General features: G+C 35.6%; 1 protein-coding gene across 3 annotated transcripts in view; it reads left to right on the top strand.

Moving 5' to 3' along the window:
* Positions 1 to 16962, top strand: part of RNF180 (ring finger protein 180) — a 246717-nt gene that overhangs the window by 170943 nt on the left and 58812 nt on the right. For all 3 annotated transcript variants that reach the window (XM_058564005.1, XM_058564004.1, XM_058564006.1), the window contains one exon: positions 6665 to 6890. In XM_058564005.1, the coding sequence (XP_058419988.1) occupies positions 6665 to 6890 (226 nt within the window). The remainder of the gene's footprint in view (positions 1 to 6664; positions 6891 to 16962) is intronic.

Below are 16962 nucleotides of genomic sequence, written 5' to 3'. Positions count from 1 at the left end.
GGAGAAACCAGGGACACTGCATTTCTCAACACAATAGCAGAAATTCTCGTCTTAAATACCATGTTCAGCCAATGACAAAGGAGGATGTTGGGGGTGGGGGGAGTCAGTTACAGGAGATTACCACTAAAGCACTGTAAACAAGGGTAAGGTTATGATGCAGATTTAAGACCTCATCTTCCACATTGATAAGTTTCTAGAAATGAGGTCATCCCCTCTCTTCCCAAGACAGAGAGGGAGATACCTTTACAAATGGAAATTTCCCTTATAAATGTAAATGTTTGTCTGGCAACTCCTCCCAGGGCTATCCAGAGAATGTGGCCAGAGAGACAGAATTTCTGATAAGATGTGCTTGTTGGTGCCTTTCCTATTGTAACATCTATTTTACATTATATTACAGCTATCAGATGGAAGATCTGTTCCAGGAAGGAGCCACCACGTCAAATTCTGTAGGCAGTTAGTGGGGGAGGTCAAATGCCCATCAGAGAAAAAAATCAAGGTAAAGAGATGTATTTCAGGGTGGCCAAAGCTTGATCTGCCACAGTACCTATTATATTCATCTGCTAGTTGTGATAATGATGCCTTGATATTTCTAACTTCCCTGTAGATCCTATCAAAATTTGCCATTTTCTTTTAACCTACATCATTGTCATCATCAGTTAACATTTATTATTTGCTGGTACTATTTGAAGTGTATTAACTCACTTAAGAATGTGGTGATGAAGAGTTGCTCCAGATCCACACTGGCTGGGTTGAAATCCCAGCTTTACCGCTAGTAGTTTGAGTAAGTGAGCTCTCCATAGTTTCTTTTGATCTGAAAAATGATGATAGTAATAGTACCTACTTCATGGGGCTTTTGTGTTGAGAAAATTAGTTAATATGTACAACTTTCATCATCTTATTTTTGAGTCCCGAAGTATTTGGTAGGGAACACAAGATAAATGTTCAGCTCAATGGTGAATGTACTGTGTAAGAGTGCACATGTTATGTTGTGTTCACATCCCTTTGGTTTATGAATAGGTATTTCATTTATAGTCTCTATAGTCTTCAGTCGCAATCTGTCTTCTCATAACATCTATTCGTTTTTAGATCATGAGAACTACACAGAAGAAAAATAAGATCTCTCGCACACAAATACTTGAACATGCTTATCTCGTCTCCTCTTAATGTTTTTCTGAACGAATATCCTCAGTCTTTTAACAATACTTCATATGAGGTAGTTCCAGAACTCACTCTGCCCTGGCCCTCTGTGTGTTTCTATGGAGCACTCTAATTTGTCTGTGTCCCTTAAAGTAGCTACAAATACAGTCTGATGATCATACAATGGTAAGCATGTAAAACCACACTGTTTGCAGTTTGGTTTCATTTGCTTTTTAAGTATCCTCATCATATATTGAACTTCTAGTTAGTTAAAATCCCTAGCTCTTCTTTACATTAATTGCTTTCAGCCAAGTTTCATTCATCTTCTATGTGTTGCAGTCTATTGTATAGTCTTAAATGAAAGATTTATATTTATCCTTGTTAAATTCAATCTTGATTTCAGCCCAGGGACCTACTGAGATTTTTCTTTTTTTAAACTTGGCTCTGCCATCTGGTGTAGCCTAGTTTACATTTTTATATTATTTGCTGATGGCATACCTTGTTTTGAAGGGGTTTTGGTTGTTCTTAGCTTAATCTTTCCTGTCCTCTCCCCCACATTTCTGATGAGCATTTTGGGGACCTTCATCTATGATAATTGAAATATTGAGGAGATGGAGATGAGTTCATAGGCACAGCAATTAAAAACCTCCTTCCAGGTTGACATTGATCCATTAATGAGTAATTAATTTTTAAAATGTAACTATCCATCCAGAAGCAATTTTAATGTTATACAATTGGAGCATCTCTCCAATTTGGAGAAAAAACTCAGTGGAGTTCCATCCTTGAGGTAATTTGTTGTCTTCTTGCATAACCGTTTTTATTACCAGATGTGTGAAATTTTCTGGATTAATGAAAACTCTTAAACCTTTTTAATCCCTTAAAACATTGTGATCCTGGAGGTCTTTACATGTGTTATTTCTGTTTTGTGGATTGATTCATTTAGCTCAAATAATAGATGAATAGTTCCAACCTGATTTTCTATTTTCAAACTTCGACCTTCAAGATTATTTTCAAAATGTTGTTTTTAAATAGCAAATATTTTATTTCCTTGATATTTGTTTTAATGAAGTCTAGTCATTTTTCTTGTATATGTAGGGATACAGTACTTCATAGAAATAAAATTCTGCACAAATATTTGGACTACAATTTGGAATACTCTAAGAGGTTCCTCAAATTATTCTTTTTTATGCCCTGGGTTTCTTCGAGTTTAATTAGTTCAAATCTCAAGGCACAATCCTGTGAGTCTAATATAAACAAAATAAGCTGATGCTATAAAATAAAATTTAAGTAAGTAAGCATATAGGTCCAAAGATGTTTTTTATCTGGGGTACCCAATTCAGTACTAATTATCTACTTATAGCTTTCATTTTTCAAGAATCATTTAAGTTCAGGAGACAATAGTCATATATCAATAATGAACAAAAATTATAGATCCTGTTGCCTTTCCAGCAGATTTTTCTTTATTACTGTTCAAATCAGAGCTACAAGCTTCCTGTTGGTGTGGGACATTTACTTCATATCTTCTCTGTGTTAAACTTTATATATTTATTTTATGGAATTTCACAGAATGCTTGTTATCTAGCTGGAAATATCCAAAAGGCCCACAAGAATACTTAAGAACACTTGACAGAGATACCCACAGGAAGATACAAATCAATATAGTGTTTTACAAGCTGGACCTATGAGCATTTTGAGGATGGGAGCACCCATAATCAGGATCTACTGAGTGGTAGTATCAATGTTAAAACAACCTATCTATCAATTCATTCCTTCAGCAAATATATATATATATATATATTTTTTATATATAATACATATTATATTATTATATGTATTTCCCTTTATGTATCTGAACATTCTATTGGGAGAGATAGAAAAAAATAGGCAAGTAAAATTATTATAAGAGCTATAAAGGAAACAAACAAGTAGCAGTGACAGAGAACAACTTTAGATAGAATAGCAGTGAAATCCTTTTGGGAAGTTGATAAGTTGATATCTAAACTAAGATTTTAAGAACGAGGTAAAGCTAGCCATGTGTAGTAAGGGATGTGTCAATTAACTTTTGTTATGTAACAAATCACCCTAAAATTTAAAACACTAATATTCACTCACATTTTCTGGGTTGGCAGTTTGGGCTGGGCTCACCTGTGATGGCTTATCTCTGATCCACAGGGTGTTATCTGGGCACACTTGTACATTTGCAGTTAGCTGCTGATAATCATTGGCTCCAGTCACATATGTTTTGTGGTTGGCTTGTTGTTAGCAATCACAATGGAGGTAACTGGACCATATGTCACTTATCATCAAGCAGGCCAGCCTAGGCTTGTCCACATGGTAGTGGACTCAGGGTTCCCAAGAACAGCAAGGGAAGGCTCCCTGATGCACATGAATTTTTTAAGCCTCTATTTGCGTCTTGTTTACTGATGATTCATTGGCCAAAACAAGTCACAGGGCAGATCCCAAATTCAGAGGATAGAAAAATAATCTCCCCATCTTGATGGAATGTGTAGGAGTGCACAGAGATAGAAAGAATTTTATCTATTTTGTAATCAACCACATGGAGTAAGGGCTTTTTAGGAGGAGGAAAATATCATGTCTCAAGGCCCTAAGGCAAGAAAGTATTTGGTGTGTTTGTTGAGCTGGAAGACCAGTGAATTGGAGAATAGCTAAATATGGAGGATAAAAATGAAAAAAAAAATTAAAGCTGGAACTGGATCATGTAGAGTCCTGTAGACCACTGTAAGGAGTCTGATCTTACTCCAAATGTAAGAAGAAGGTGTTAAGTAGGTGGCAGGAAAGAGGTCCTGGTCTCCTTAGGAAATGCTGCTGAAAGATTAAAGAAGATAGGGCAGGAAAGCATCCTAGATTTGGCTGTGCCAGAGGTTGTTAGTGACTTGAACAAAAGCAGTTTCAGCAGAGTATTGAGAGCAGAAGCCAGGTTAGAGTGAGTTGAAGAGTGGAGAGGAGGTGAGGAAGCAGAAATCATATGTGATCAAGCCTCTTGTGAAGTTTTGCTGTAAAAGGGAATAGAGGACTATAGCATGAGCTGGAGAGGTTTGGTTTTTTTATGTTTGTTTTGTTTTGATGTGAAAGATATTAGAGCGTGTCATGTATATTAATAGGAATGGGCTAGTTGAGAAAAAGGAGTGAAGTAATAAAAGTGGTGGTAAAATATTGGTTCAAATATAAGTAGACTTCTACCAAGATAATTTTTGAAAATTTTTAATAAATGGAGGGATAAACCAAGCTTATGTATTTTAAAACTCTATATGTAAAGATTTCTAACTCTTCCTAAATTTATCTGTGAATTAAATCTTCCTAAATTTATCTGTAAGTTCAATGCAGTTTCAATAAAAATTCTGACTTTTTTAAAAGAACTTGATAAGGTAATTCCAAATTTTAATGGTCATGGAAAAGGCCAAGAATAGCCAAGACACTCTTGAAGAATAACAATAAGATGAAAGAACTTCCTCTACCAGATATTGAGGCTTATTATAAAGCTACAGTGAGAGATTGTAATTATGGCATAGGAATACACAGTTAAACTAATGGAACAAAATAGAAGCCTCAGAAGCCGACCCATGTATCTTTGGCCTCTTAATTAATAACAATGTGGCTCTTCAGAGCAGTGGAGGAAAGGAAAGTCTTCGCAGTAAGTGAGCTGTACCAATTAATAACTACATAAAGAATAAAAATGAAATTTACCCCTAATGCATGCCATATGTGAACGTCAATTTCAGGAACATTATAGAATTAAGAAATATTATGAAATGCAAGATAGTGCTATTTTAATGACCTTGGGAAAGGGTAAGATTTCTTAAATAAGACACAAAAAGCACTAACCATAAAGGAAAAATGTTCTTCAAAATTAAGAACTTCACTTCATCAGAAGACACCATGAAAAGTGTGAAAAGGCAAACCAGAGGAAAGGAAAAAATATTTGCAACACATCTAACCAGTAACAACAAAAAATAGATTAAGTAAAAATGCTTACAGGTCTATAAGAAAAATCTGGTGACCCAATTAAAAATAAATGGCCTAAAGACTCGAATATCTCCTTTATAAAAGAGAAATTACCAACAGGTGGCAGAAAGAGGTTGGCAGAGGGGAAGCAAAGCCGTCCGGATAAATCAAATAACAGTTTATCCAGTAGAAAGGTTTTTCTGTATTCTCAAGGCTCTGTTTGCTTCATTTACATAACTTTTACATTCCACGTAACTTACAAATATTTATCAAACCCAAGGCCCACTCAAATATTAATCATTGATCTCCATTTTTCACAAACATCAAAGTAAGCAGAAAAGATTACACCATGTAGATTCTCATTATGCCTCAGTGGACTGAGTCCAGGCCTGTTTTGAGGAAATGTTTCTCAAGGCTCTAGGAAAAACTATAGGGCCTGCGAAGAAGGACGGAGAAGGAGTGGGGAAGAGGGGGAAGAGGATAGCTGTGGCTAACATTAATTGAATATTTACTGTGTGCCAGGCACTGTGCTAAATGCTTTAAGTGGATTACCTCATTTAAACCTCACAACATCGTCACAGATGAGGAAATTCTGTGGTTAAGTAACAGGAATTCTGCTACCAGACCTTGTGCTGCTAACCTCTGAGCTGCCTCTTTCCTAACTACGTCTTAATAGCCTCTTTCTTAATTGTTCATTTGGGGGTTGGGGGGGAAGGGGCTCATCATATTTCTCAGCTGGAAGGCTGATCCCAGAATTACAATAAGTTTCTTTGCCTTGTCTACTTCCTGACATACCTTAGGTTTTGGCCTTTTCTTGGCTTTGAGGTCCAGGAAGGTGCAAAGTATAGATTAGAGAATGCTCCTTGCACAGTATAAAGATGAAGTGTCGTATTCTGTTGCTTTCACTTTTCATCATGTGTGGATGCCCATATAAGGCTCCATAACCTTGTGACAACCAGCTTATTTGCTGTGGTGGGAGGGGGATACTTGAGGAATCTATAATCCTGGGACTGGTACACCTAACACTTACTTAACGAGTGCTGGTTAAATAGAGATACAGGTATACTTAATGTGTTTAGGTATATTTTAGCATTTAGCATTATATAAAAATACTAAAATTTTAGTGGTGTAGTGGTTAGGTTGGGTGCGCTCTGCTTCAGCAGCCCGGGTGCATGGGTTCAGATCCTACACCACTCGTCAGCCATGCTGTGCCAGTGACCCATATGCAAAATAGAGGAAGATTGGCACAGATGTTAGCTTAGGGCCAATCTTCCTCAAGCAAAAAGAGGAAGATTGGCAACAGATGTTAGCTCAGGGCGAATCTTCCTCAACAACAACAAAAATACTAAAAAGGATAATTAAGACTTCTGAGTTTTTCATGTGTTTTCAGTTTCTTCTCACTTTGCAAGGTAGCATTTGTGTCCCTTTGACTATATCAAAGAAACAGATACTATGTGCTTCTTAAATATTTTTATTCATTTTAGCAAAATATAAAGTCAATCTCTCTTTCTCAAGGAAGCCAATCATACTGAACTAAGAAAAATTTTTTTTATTTGTTTTGCAGACTTTGAATAATGAGATGAGTACAGATGATGATAATGAATATTCAGAAGAAAAGGAAAGCTACGTCTGTGCAGTGTGTCTGGATGTTTATTTCAACCCGTACATGTGTTACCCTTGCCACCACATCTTCTGTGAGCCCTGCTTACGGACTCTTGCCAAAGACAATCCTACAAGCACTCCCTGCCCATTGTGTCGGACAACTATTTCCAGAGTCATTTTCCAGACAGGTAACTGTTCTCTTTCTTTAACGTGATTGTCTGATTATTCTGACTACTTCTTAGATCCAGTTCTAAAGGTACTTTATAAATTATGAGAAAGTTATTGAAAATCGTATACAGCATAATTTGTTACTCTCCAGTTTATAAAACAGTGCTTGTCCAATTCATAGAACTGTGTTAAAATAATAGAATCATGGATGAGAATAGGTCCTCATCACTAATCCCCTACTCTATGCTAAGATATTTTCTAAAACGTCCTAACTAGTTGTCGTTCAGTCTTTACTTGGACATCACCAGTGTCAAGGACATTTCATTAAAATTTGAAGCAGCCTTGTTGATTACTTATTCCTCTTATCTGCCTTCCACTGCTACTCATTCTTTGGCCCTTGTTATTTCCTCTGGAGTCTCAGAGAATGAATCTGTAAATATCTGAGGACAGCTATTATGCCTTTCCCCCAAACTCCAAATCTTCTCAACCTTTTTATTGTTCTTCAGGTCTTCTTGAAAGAGAAGAAAGTAAAATCAGAGCAAGGATTTGTTTACCTAATTATCATGTAAAGATGGAATGTAACAGGGGCTGGCCCAGTGGCGTAGCATGTCACGGGCTCCACTTCAGCAGCCTAGGGTTTGCAGGTTCAGATCCCAGGCGCAGACCTACGCACTGCTCATCAAGCCATGTTGTGGCGGTGTCCCACATATAATCTTCCTCAGCAAAAAGAGGAAGATTGGCAACGGATGTTAGCTCAGGGCTAATCTTCCTCACAAAAAAAAAAAAAAAGATGGAATATAACACAATATTTAAAACATACTTGTGGAGAGGGGAAAATCTAATGAATGTGGAACATAGAGAACTGCTAAGGAAAAAGGGAAGAATAATCGAGGTGGGCAGAGCTAATATTTATTGAGTGCACTACTGTGTGGTAAACTTTAGGGGAAAAAATTTCTATCTCTGCTTTATCGCATCAACCATAGAGGAGCCAAATGGGGATCAAAGTATGTACTTCGTGAAAAACACATGGCACGTTTTATTCCCTGAAAGAAAATACAAGGATCCACCTGCAAAGGAGAATCAGACTGTGAAAATAAGCTTTGAGTACCCTAACCCAACCAGCTGCATCAAGGCTGGCAAACCTGGTTTACAGGCACAGTAATCAAACAATGAAGATATGCCTCTCTGATCTGCCAGTGCATGTCGACTGGAGCACAAAGTCACTGCACTGGACCTAGACTGGAGACAAAAGGACGGCTTGCCGAGCACAGTGACTCTGCCCAGTAGAGAAGTGTGGTCAGGGACACCAGGCTGTCAGCAATCTCTCCAGGCAGATTACTCTTCCCTTCATAGGGGAGGGCAAGTAAGAGGTGGTGAGAGGGAAGGAAGCAGTTCCATAAGAGGGCAGACGCTTACTGGAAGTTCGTCTTCTCTGGCTTACATTGAAGTGGGGAAAAAAGTGTTCTTTTCTAATACCAGATCCCTTGCTGGGTGTTTTGGAGTGAACAAAAGGAGAGCCACCAAAGACTCCGTTTTCTCAGTGTTGTCTCAGACCATCTATGCAAGAAAGCATTTGCTAAAACCTGTTTTTGTAGGAAGCATCTAGGTGGTGTTGTACATAGTGATTTAGACACATGTTGTCCCTGCCTTCCATGATCTCATTTAAAACTGATAAGGATTTTAAAATTTTATTGCTTTCCTTAACATCTTAAAACAGTAATGACTCAAGTCTCTCTTGGTTCATTTATCAAACAACAATGTCATATTTTCCAAATCAGTTCTTCTAAAATAAATCATATTGGGAATACTTATTCCAATGGAGACTACATTTTGTTGTGTACTGTCATTTAGAAGCTGATAGTAATAATGGAAATATCCTACTTAATTATTTATACCCTACCTCAAAAGAATTTGAGGTGTTTTAACAGATATATTCAATGAAAAGCAGGACAAAGAAATGTATTAATTGAAATGGAATATAAAGACCAGGTGAGGGTGAATGGGCAGATACGTAAGCTATATGGCCCTACATAGTAACTACAATTAGATGAAGTATTTGGTTTTAAATATTCTGGCTACCTAAGGAAAAATAAAAGTACGTACACAATTAGATGATTCTCATGATCCATGAAAAGAAACATACCAATTCCCAACAGTAGGCAAAGGTTTTCCTGGCACTTTAAAAGGAATTTTTTATGTGATTTTTCCTCTAGGACATATTGAGAGATGGAGTAGGCAATGTCCTCAAAAACGTCCTCAGAGCAAATGCAGTATAAGGTTTTCTAACATTGTGCGTTATGGTATTCTTTGATAAAAGCTCAGGAAATATCAGAGTATAAATTAGGGAAAGCAACATTGCTAGTAGCCAAAAAAATATGGTCTAGTTTTCTTATAAAAATAACACAAAATTATATAAGTAATTTAATTTTGTTACAGAAAAATCAGAACATACAAATAAAATTATAAGCTCAAAATCTTCCATAGTTCTACCATTTAAAGACCACATTTAGTGAGTGTCCTTCCAGAATATTTTATATGCGTATACTTAATCTTTTTTTTGTTTTACAAAAAACTGAGATCATATTTTACATAAGGCTTTTAACCTGCTTTGTTTTACTTAAAATTCTTGTGATTATATCGTAATCTACTTATCTACTATTATGGGACATTAAGTTTATTATTTATTTATCATTTATTATTTAATGATATATGTGGATAAATATTTGCACACATCTCTGAGTATTTCCTTTTGATAGTTTTCTAGAAGTAGAATTGGTAGTTAAAGCCTATATGTGTTTTAAGGCTATATATATGTTGCAAAATTATTGTAAGCAGTGGTAACAAGGGCTTATTTTCTCTACCTTCTGGACTATCCTTTTTTTCCTTTTTAAATTTCTCACCTCACCATGTCCTTTGCTGATTTTTCTTTTAGTGTGTTCATCTTTTTTTGTTTATTAGCAAGAGGATTTTTTTAAATTAGTGTCAGCTTTTGTCGTATGTGGCAAATCATTTTTCTGTTTTGTCTTTGTACTTCAATTAAATTTATTGTATTTTATGAATGTGCAGAACTTGTATGTTTTTATGTAGTCTCATGTAACAACCTTTGCCTTTATTATGTTTAACTTCAAATTTAGGTATTAAAGGCTTTAGCCACTACAGAATTATATAAACATTCTCTTTACCTATATTTCTTTTAGGTTTTCATTTTGTCCTCTTTTCCCACCATTTAACTCTAGTCTATTTATTATGGTTCATGGTTTGGTTAAGAATAGAGTACCTTTCTTCCACATCCCTAGGCATTTATCCCAATAACATTTGCTGAAAATCCATTTTTCCTATGCTGATTGAATTGCTTTTCCTTAAAAAGTGGTAATAATTACTAAAACGTATATGTGTTTCTTGGAAGCTATTCTTTTCCATTCATACTTCTATCTTGTCCTATACCATTACTTCACTGTTGTAGTTATTCTAGCTTGTATGTTTTAATAACTCACAAGTAAGTTAAACTTATAAGTTATTTGGGGATAATTCACATTTTTAATTGATATTGTTATAACCTTGAGTGATTGTTATTATGCTACATTGCCTCTTATTAAATTTCTGTAATTTCCTTCCTAAAGGCTCTGCACAATTCTTATTAGCTTTATGACTATGTATTTTTGTTGTTGCTATTGTAAATGAGATTGTTTTCCTCTTCTAGTTTCAGATGCTTTTGTTGATATTTTAAGAAAATTACTTTCCAATCTTAGACTATTCTGTTAACCTTACTGAACCCTGAGGGTTATTTATTAAGTGAATGAGTTAATCATCTCAACTACCTAATGTCACCATTCCAATTTTGTACAAACCAGAGGACAGTTATCGTCAAAAGTTAAAGTGGGAAAACTGTCATTTTCTAAAGGAACTCAAGATATTTGGCCAATGAACAAAGGGTTAGTTGTAACATAATTCTATTATAGTAGCTCAATGGATAGAGAGCTGATGAAATTCCTTCCAGATTTATTCCATAGAGTGTGCTTTAGCAAAATAATGATTTTAAACCTGAACTATAACATTCACTAGTTATGTGATCTTGTTTAAATTACTTAACACTGTTGGATGTGATCTTGACAAAGTTCTTAATAACACTGTTAGAAGTTGAGAAGTTGTAGTGGGAGAAGATATGTAGGAGAAAAGGGTAGAAGGCATTAATATCTTTTTTTTTTTCCCTGGGAAAGAGTCGCTCTGAGCTAACATCTGTTGCCAGTCTTCCTCTCTTTTTTTTTCCTCCCCAAAGCCCCAGTACACAGTTGTAGATTCTGGTTGTCTTGCTAGTTCTTCTATGTGAGCCACCACCATAGCATGGCTACTGACAGACGAGTGGTATGCTTCTGTGCCGGGGAACAAAACCCGGGCCACCGAAGTAGAACATGTGGAACTTTAACCACTAGGCCATCAGGGCTGGCTCAATATCTGTTTTTTTAATGGAGGTCAAGATATACTGTTGAAAATTGATAGAAAAACAAAACAAATTGTAGTAGACACTATTGGTTGCTAATCAGTATCCGTTACATCCTTATTCCTTTCTAACATAACCGTGAGTTTTATTCAGTTACTCAACTCTCCCAGTATAGACCAGGTGCCTCCTGGGTAGCAGACTCTATCCTCAGCATCTTGGTAATCTATCCCTTTTGCCAGTGATTGGTTCACAAATGGGCATGTGGTCCAGTTCTGACCAATGAAATGAGAAGAAAGTTTGTCTTTACTCTTGAGACATGAGATGGAAAAGTGATTTTCTCTCCTTTTGGACATGAACAAGAAAGTGTGTAACAGAGATAGTTTCTGGCAGCCATCTTATGAGAAGTAGGGAGCCAGCTTAGTATGAAGCCTTTATTTTGGATGGCAGACTGAGGAAACAAATGAACATGAGGTCTTGATGACATTGTTTAACCACAGCCTTGAGGTGTTAACCACAGTCTTGATGACATTGTTTAACCAGTGTATAACCACTGAGTCAGCCAAGTTTGAAGCCCACCCTACCTTTGGATTTCTTATTACATGAAATATTAAGTTTACTAATTACCTGAGACAGTTTGAGTAAGTTTTCTGTTAGTTTAAACCAAGAGCATCCTAGCTGATAAAAGCATACTAATAATAAAGGTAGTCAATAAAGAAACTAAAAATGAATAATATGATTCACAAAAATTTGAGAGGTGAGAAGGGAAGAAGATAATGTAAAATACCTAAATCCTTTTAGAAGGAAGTCAATACATAATGTTTAAAGTGGATAAATCAAGAAATAGTAAAGAGGATTTCTGGCATAGTGGTGTGAAAAGCTCAAAGGATCCTCACCCCAGCAAAACAGCTATTTAACAGGTGAAAATGATTTAAAAAAAAAAATTAAAGTCTCTGGAAATTGTCCTAAGGATATACGACAAATAGAGAAGCATTTTTTAAAAAAAAAAATTACTAAAATCTACCACTATTCTCAGTAAGAGCATCAAGAGCCTGTAGCATTTGGATATCCACATGAAAAAAGAATGCATTTAGATCCCTACCTTACACTACACACACACACACACACACACACACACACACACACACACACACACAAACTTAAAATGGAACAAAGACCTAAATCTAAGAGCTAAAAATATAAAACTCTTAGAAGAAAGAGTAAATCTTTTAAAAATTGGATTAGGCAATGGTTTCTTAGATATGACACCTAAAGCATAAACAACCAAAGAAAAAATAGATAAATTAGACTTTATCAAAGTTGAAAACTCCTGTGCTTCAAAGGATATTATCAAGAAAGCAAAAAGCCAACCAGAGAATGAAAGAAAATATTTGTAAGTCATTTATGTGATAAGTGTATAGTATGCAGAATATATAAAGAACTCTTATAAATCAACAATGAAAAGATTAAATAACATATTTGGCCCAAATGCCAAATCCTTCTCCATTCTTGTGTAAGGGAAGGATCTTAGATCTTCTTGACATAGCATCCTAACTTAATTTCTCTCATGCTACTGTCCGAAAATACAAAGAAAACTGTTTTAGATTGGAATAGTTGAAATTAATTAGTAAATAGTAAAATCAACATATTAAAGGATAAGAATGAGATAAAACTAAAATTCTAAAGATCATCTCACAAGAAATTACTAAACTGAAAGCTATGTTAAAAAATGAGGATCTAGCATCAGCTGGTAAAGATTATTTTGTTAGAAGTCTCCCTTTTTACACAAGTGCCACTGACTGGGACTCTGATTCCCAATCTTGTCTACTCCTTGCAAATGTCCTTTATTGTACATTAATCTCCTGGAACCAAATAATATCTGTGAACAAGCATGCACAGCACTTTATTGAAACAAGGGAGAGTTGGATCTCCACTCAAAGTCATGACCCATCCCATATATATAATTCAAAACTTTTGGAGAAGTGGGTTTTTTTTTATGTTTATTATAACATGCTGCAAATTTCCTTTTTGTCAGATCATTTTTTGCAGATTGCTTCTTTGAAAAAAATGAAATATTATGTATCAAACAACATAGAACTTAGAAGGAAATTGTTGGCAAAAAAAGCTTTCATAATAATGAGAAGTAATTTTAAATGGGTAAACAAGGCCTTTAATAATCTGAATGAGTTGGCTGAACACATATATCCTAGCCTTTTAAAAAGGAACGTAATACCACCAGGTCCACCTAAGTGACTGTATGCTATATTTGTGATCCCACTCATCATATTCCCCTCCTTAATAAGACACTAAGGCCTGAATTAACCCTATCATAGCACTTACCTCATAACTTTATGATTACTTTTTTACTAGATAAGATTTAATGCAGGTACTATGCCTATTTCAGTTTTAACTCTTGCACTTAGCAGAATGCTTGAAACTATTATTAACAAATATTTGCTTAATTATAATTAGTTGTTTAAATATAAAATATAATTAATTGTTCAACATTTAAGCATAAAGGTGAAATCAAATTTGCACCACCCTATTGACACTGCCTGTAGTTCAAAATTATCCTATGTATGTGGTTGTCTTTATTTTATTGTTTGTGATGTAATACAATGAATCTCATGGTAATACACTCTGTGATAATTTGACTTATGTTTTTATGTAGTTTGTGATTGACTTGTGCACTCAGCCAAATCAAGATGACAAGAATTCCTTTATCCTAATAATCATTTACTTTTTTTATGATAATGTCCCACAAAGACGCTGCTCCTTCCATGGTACTGCCACCACATTTAACTAAATGTGCCATTTAAATAGACTTTAGAATCTTTCCAGGATATTCAGGTTTTTGTCTTTTTCTAGCATATTCAACAATATGAAATTCTGATTACACCCAATACATTATAATATGTATTGTAATAAAAAAACACCTACTTCCTAGTAGGTAGGATTGGCAGAGAAGGGGATAAAGGTGGTTTTCATCACCTTTTACCCCAAGCCCTACATCTTGGTCTGCCTTCAGATTTCTCTTAATGCTTCTTCCAGGTAATTTTGAGAAATGTAGTGTTGAATATTTTATTTTGTTGCCAAATCCTGCATTTCCAAGTTCAAATGCCACTAGAATGGGGCACCACAGTTCTATAGAAAGAACAACATCCTTGGGTAAGATTTGTACAGTTTGTAGCAGAGTGAAATAAGGTTTAACATATTTAAATAAATTCAAATAATTTTAGAACAGAAATGGATTTAAGATCATTTCATCCTGTGGTTCTCAAGTCTCACTGTGCTTTATAATCACCCCAGGAGCTTGCAGAAAGCAGACTCCTAGGTCACGTCCACAGCAATTCTCCTTCAATATATCTAAGCAAAGTCCTAGAATTTGTCTTTTTAACAAGTACCCTAAGTGATTTTGGTGCATAGCCAAGCTGCAGACAGGCATTTTGGAATCACTGATCTAGTTCAATGCACTGCAAACGGGACTTACATATAATTCATTTCTATATTCCTAGCTAGACCAGCATAGTGCCAAGCAGATAGCAGGTGCAAAATAAATGTTTGGAGGAGATAGGGCAGACAGAAAGTACAAAGAGAAGTTCAAGAACTTGTGGAAGGTCCCACATTTAAAAGGCGTTAGAACTCAGTTCTTATTTGACCCAAGAATGGTGGGACGAGGGCTTCTGGGTCCTCTCTTCTCCAAAAGTCTTTCAGATCAAGTATAGTAAATAAAATCTTCCAAAATTGTTGGTCTCGTAAGATTATGTTATGGACACAGGTGTATATGTTCAACAAAATGTTGTAGGTACAACTCCCATCTTGTTTTGCACATTTTAATCAAGTAATTCCTCTGATCATAATTTTCTTAGGTATTATAAATATGTTTATGAACCGTTTCCTGCTTTGGTGCATTAATCATATAAGTTTGTTATGTAAGTTAAAAGTGCATTGTGTATTCAGTTCCTTGAAGCTAGGAAATAGAAATATCACAGGCATCATTATTACCTTTACTTCTCTCATCTACCCTCTAGGAAAAGTTTGATTTGTGGCCAGTTATCAAAACTGCAGTTATTGGATGACTCTTACAAGAATGTCCTTTTGATCCGGTGTACTAGAATTCAGTTACACGTCCAAATCAATTTTCAGTATAAGAGAGAGCAGTGCAATGGCATCCTCTGGTTCTTGCATGATCATTTTAGAACATGGCTACAGCTTTCCAGAAGGAAGAGGAGGGGGAAGGGAGAGGAGGAAAAGAAAGGGGAGGAATAAGAATTCTTGAGTTGCAAGCTTTTCACCTTGGTTTATATTACCTCCCACATGAAATCCTCATTTACCCACCACACTGGTCTCATTTTTAAGGGAATTTAGAAAGTTGCAGGTCAGTTTGCCCAAAAGTTAATTGTTAACACAATACCACTTGTCTCATGGGATTTTTAATTTCTCAGAAAATACCCTGAATTACATTCATTGCTGCCTAAGGATAAGTCCTGCAAGAAGACAGTCGTTACTGTAACTGAATGTGGTATAAGTCATTTGATGACTTCTTCCATTCTCTTCATCAGTATGAATGACACTGATTGAGTCCTTTTAACCAGATAATGGTGCCCTGACCAACTCGTATAATCAGGGACTGTTCACAGGCAATGGGCAGCTGTGAACATTGCTGCAGAAAACACTGTGAGAATATGCAACCTGAAATTATTTAACTATTAAACACATAAAGCATAAAAAATTCAATAGCTCTAACAACTCCCAGCATACATCATAAGTATACAGACTATGAAAATACTTTTTCTCTAACTTGTTTGCCTGAATTACTGGTTCTTAGATGTGGAATAGGGAAGAGAGTTAAAGGGAGTTGCAGGTTTCATACAAAACCTCACTTGCCTAGACTTGTCTATTTTTGACATTGTTTCTTTTCTTGTTAAATGTAAACTTTGTGAATTCATTTTCCTTATGAATTACTTAGGTAAGAATCAATCTAAGGGCATAATTAGGAAAAATAGAGAAAATTTCATGTAACTGATTTGAGCAGAAGCTTGAAGTCTGAAGTAGGATGGAAACTGAGGAAATGGTACGGGTAAGAATTGTGAGATGAAAGTAAGAGGGGACCATTAAAGGGAAGATTACTTGACTTCTCAAGTTAGTAGCCAACTCTGCATTGGCCTCTCTGACAACTCCATTTAACAGTTTGACTCAGATCATACCTTGCTTTCCATGGCTCATATGTAGAGACTTTCTACTATTTAAAGTGAATATCATCATGTGTATTCTCTGATTGGTCTGTGTTTACTTCAAATGAATATTTTCTTTTTCTGTTTAACTCATTAGCAAGCTTCTGAAAGGTTGAAAATGTATTTCTGCATTTTTTAAACTTCCTCGAATCAGCAGCATTAGACTCAGCAGATGCTCAACCCATCATATATAGAATGAAATAGAGATTATGAAGTGAAAAGTTCTAAAAGAGTTTTTCCTTTTCATTAAAAGTCTTGAGCTGTGATTGCACTCTAGCTAGTCTACTGCTCCACCCATAACACAATTCCCTTTTTTTTTTGTCTACCTATTTATCTCCATCTTTTAGTCTGTAGTCTCCTTGAGGGCAGGGACTATGTCTTAGTCATTGCTATATCCCCCACATCTGGCATAGTATCTGACAT

This window comes from Diceros bicornis, chromosome 20 (genome assembly GCF_020826845.1).
Source record: "Diceros bicornis minor isolate mBicDic1 chromosome 20, mDicBic1.mat.cur, whole genome shotgun sequence".
NCBI classification, from domain to species: domain Eukaryota; kingdom Metazoa; phylum Chordata; class Mammalia; order Perissodactyla; family Rhinocerotidae; genus Diceros; species Diceros bicornis.
Note: the sequence above shows the minus strand (reverse complement) of the source record. Positions and strands in the feature narration are given on the sequence as shown.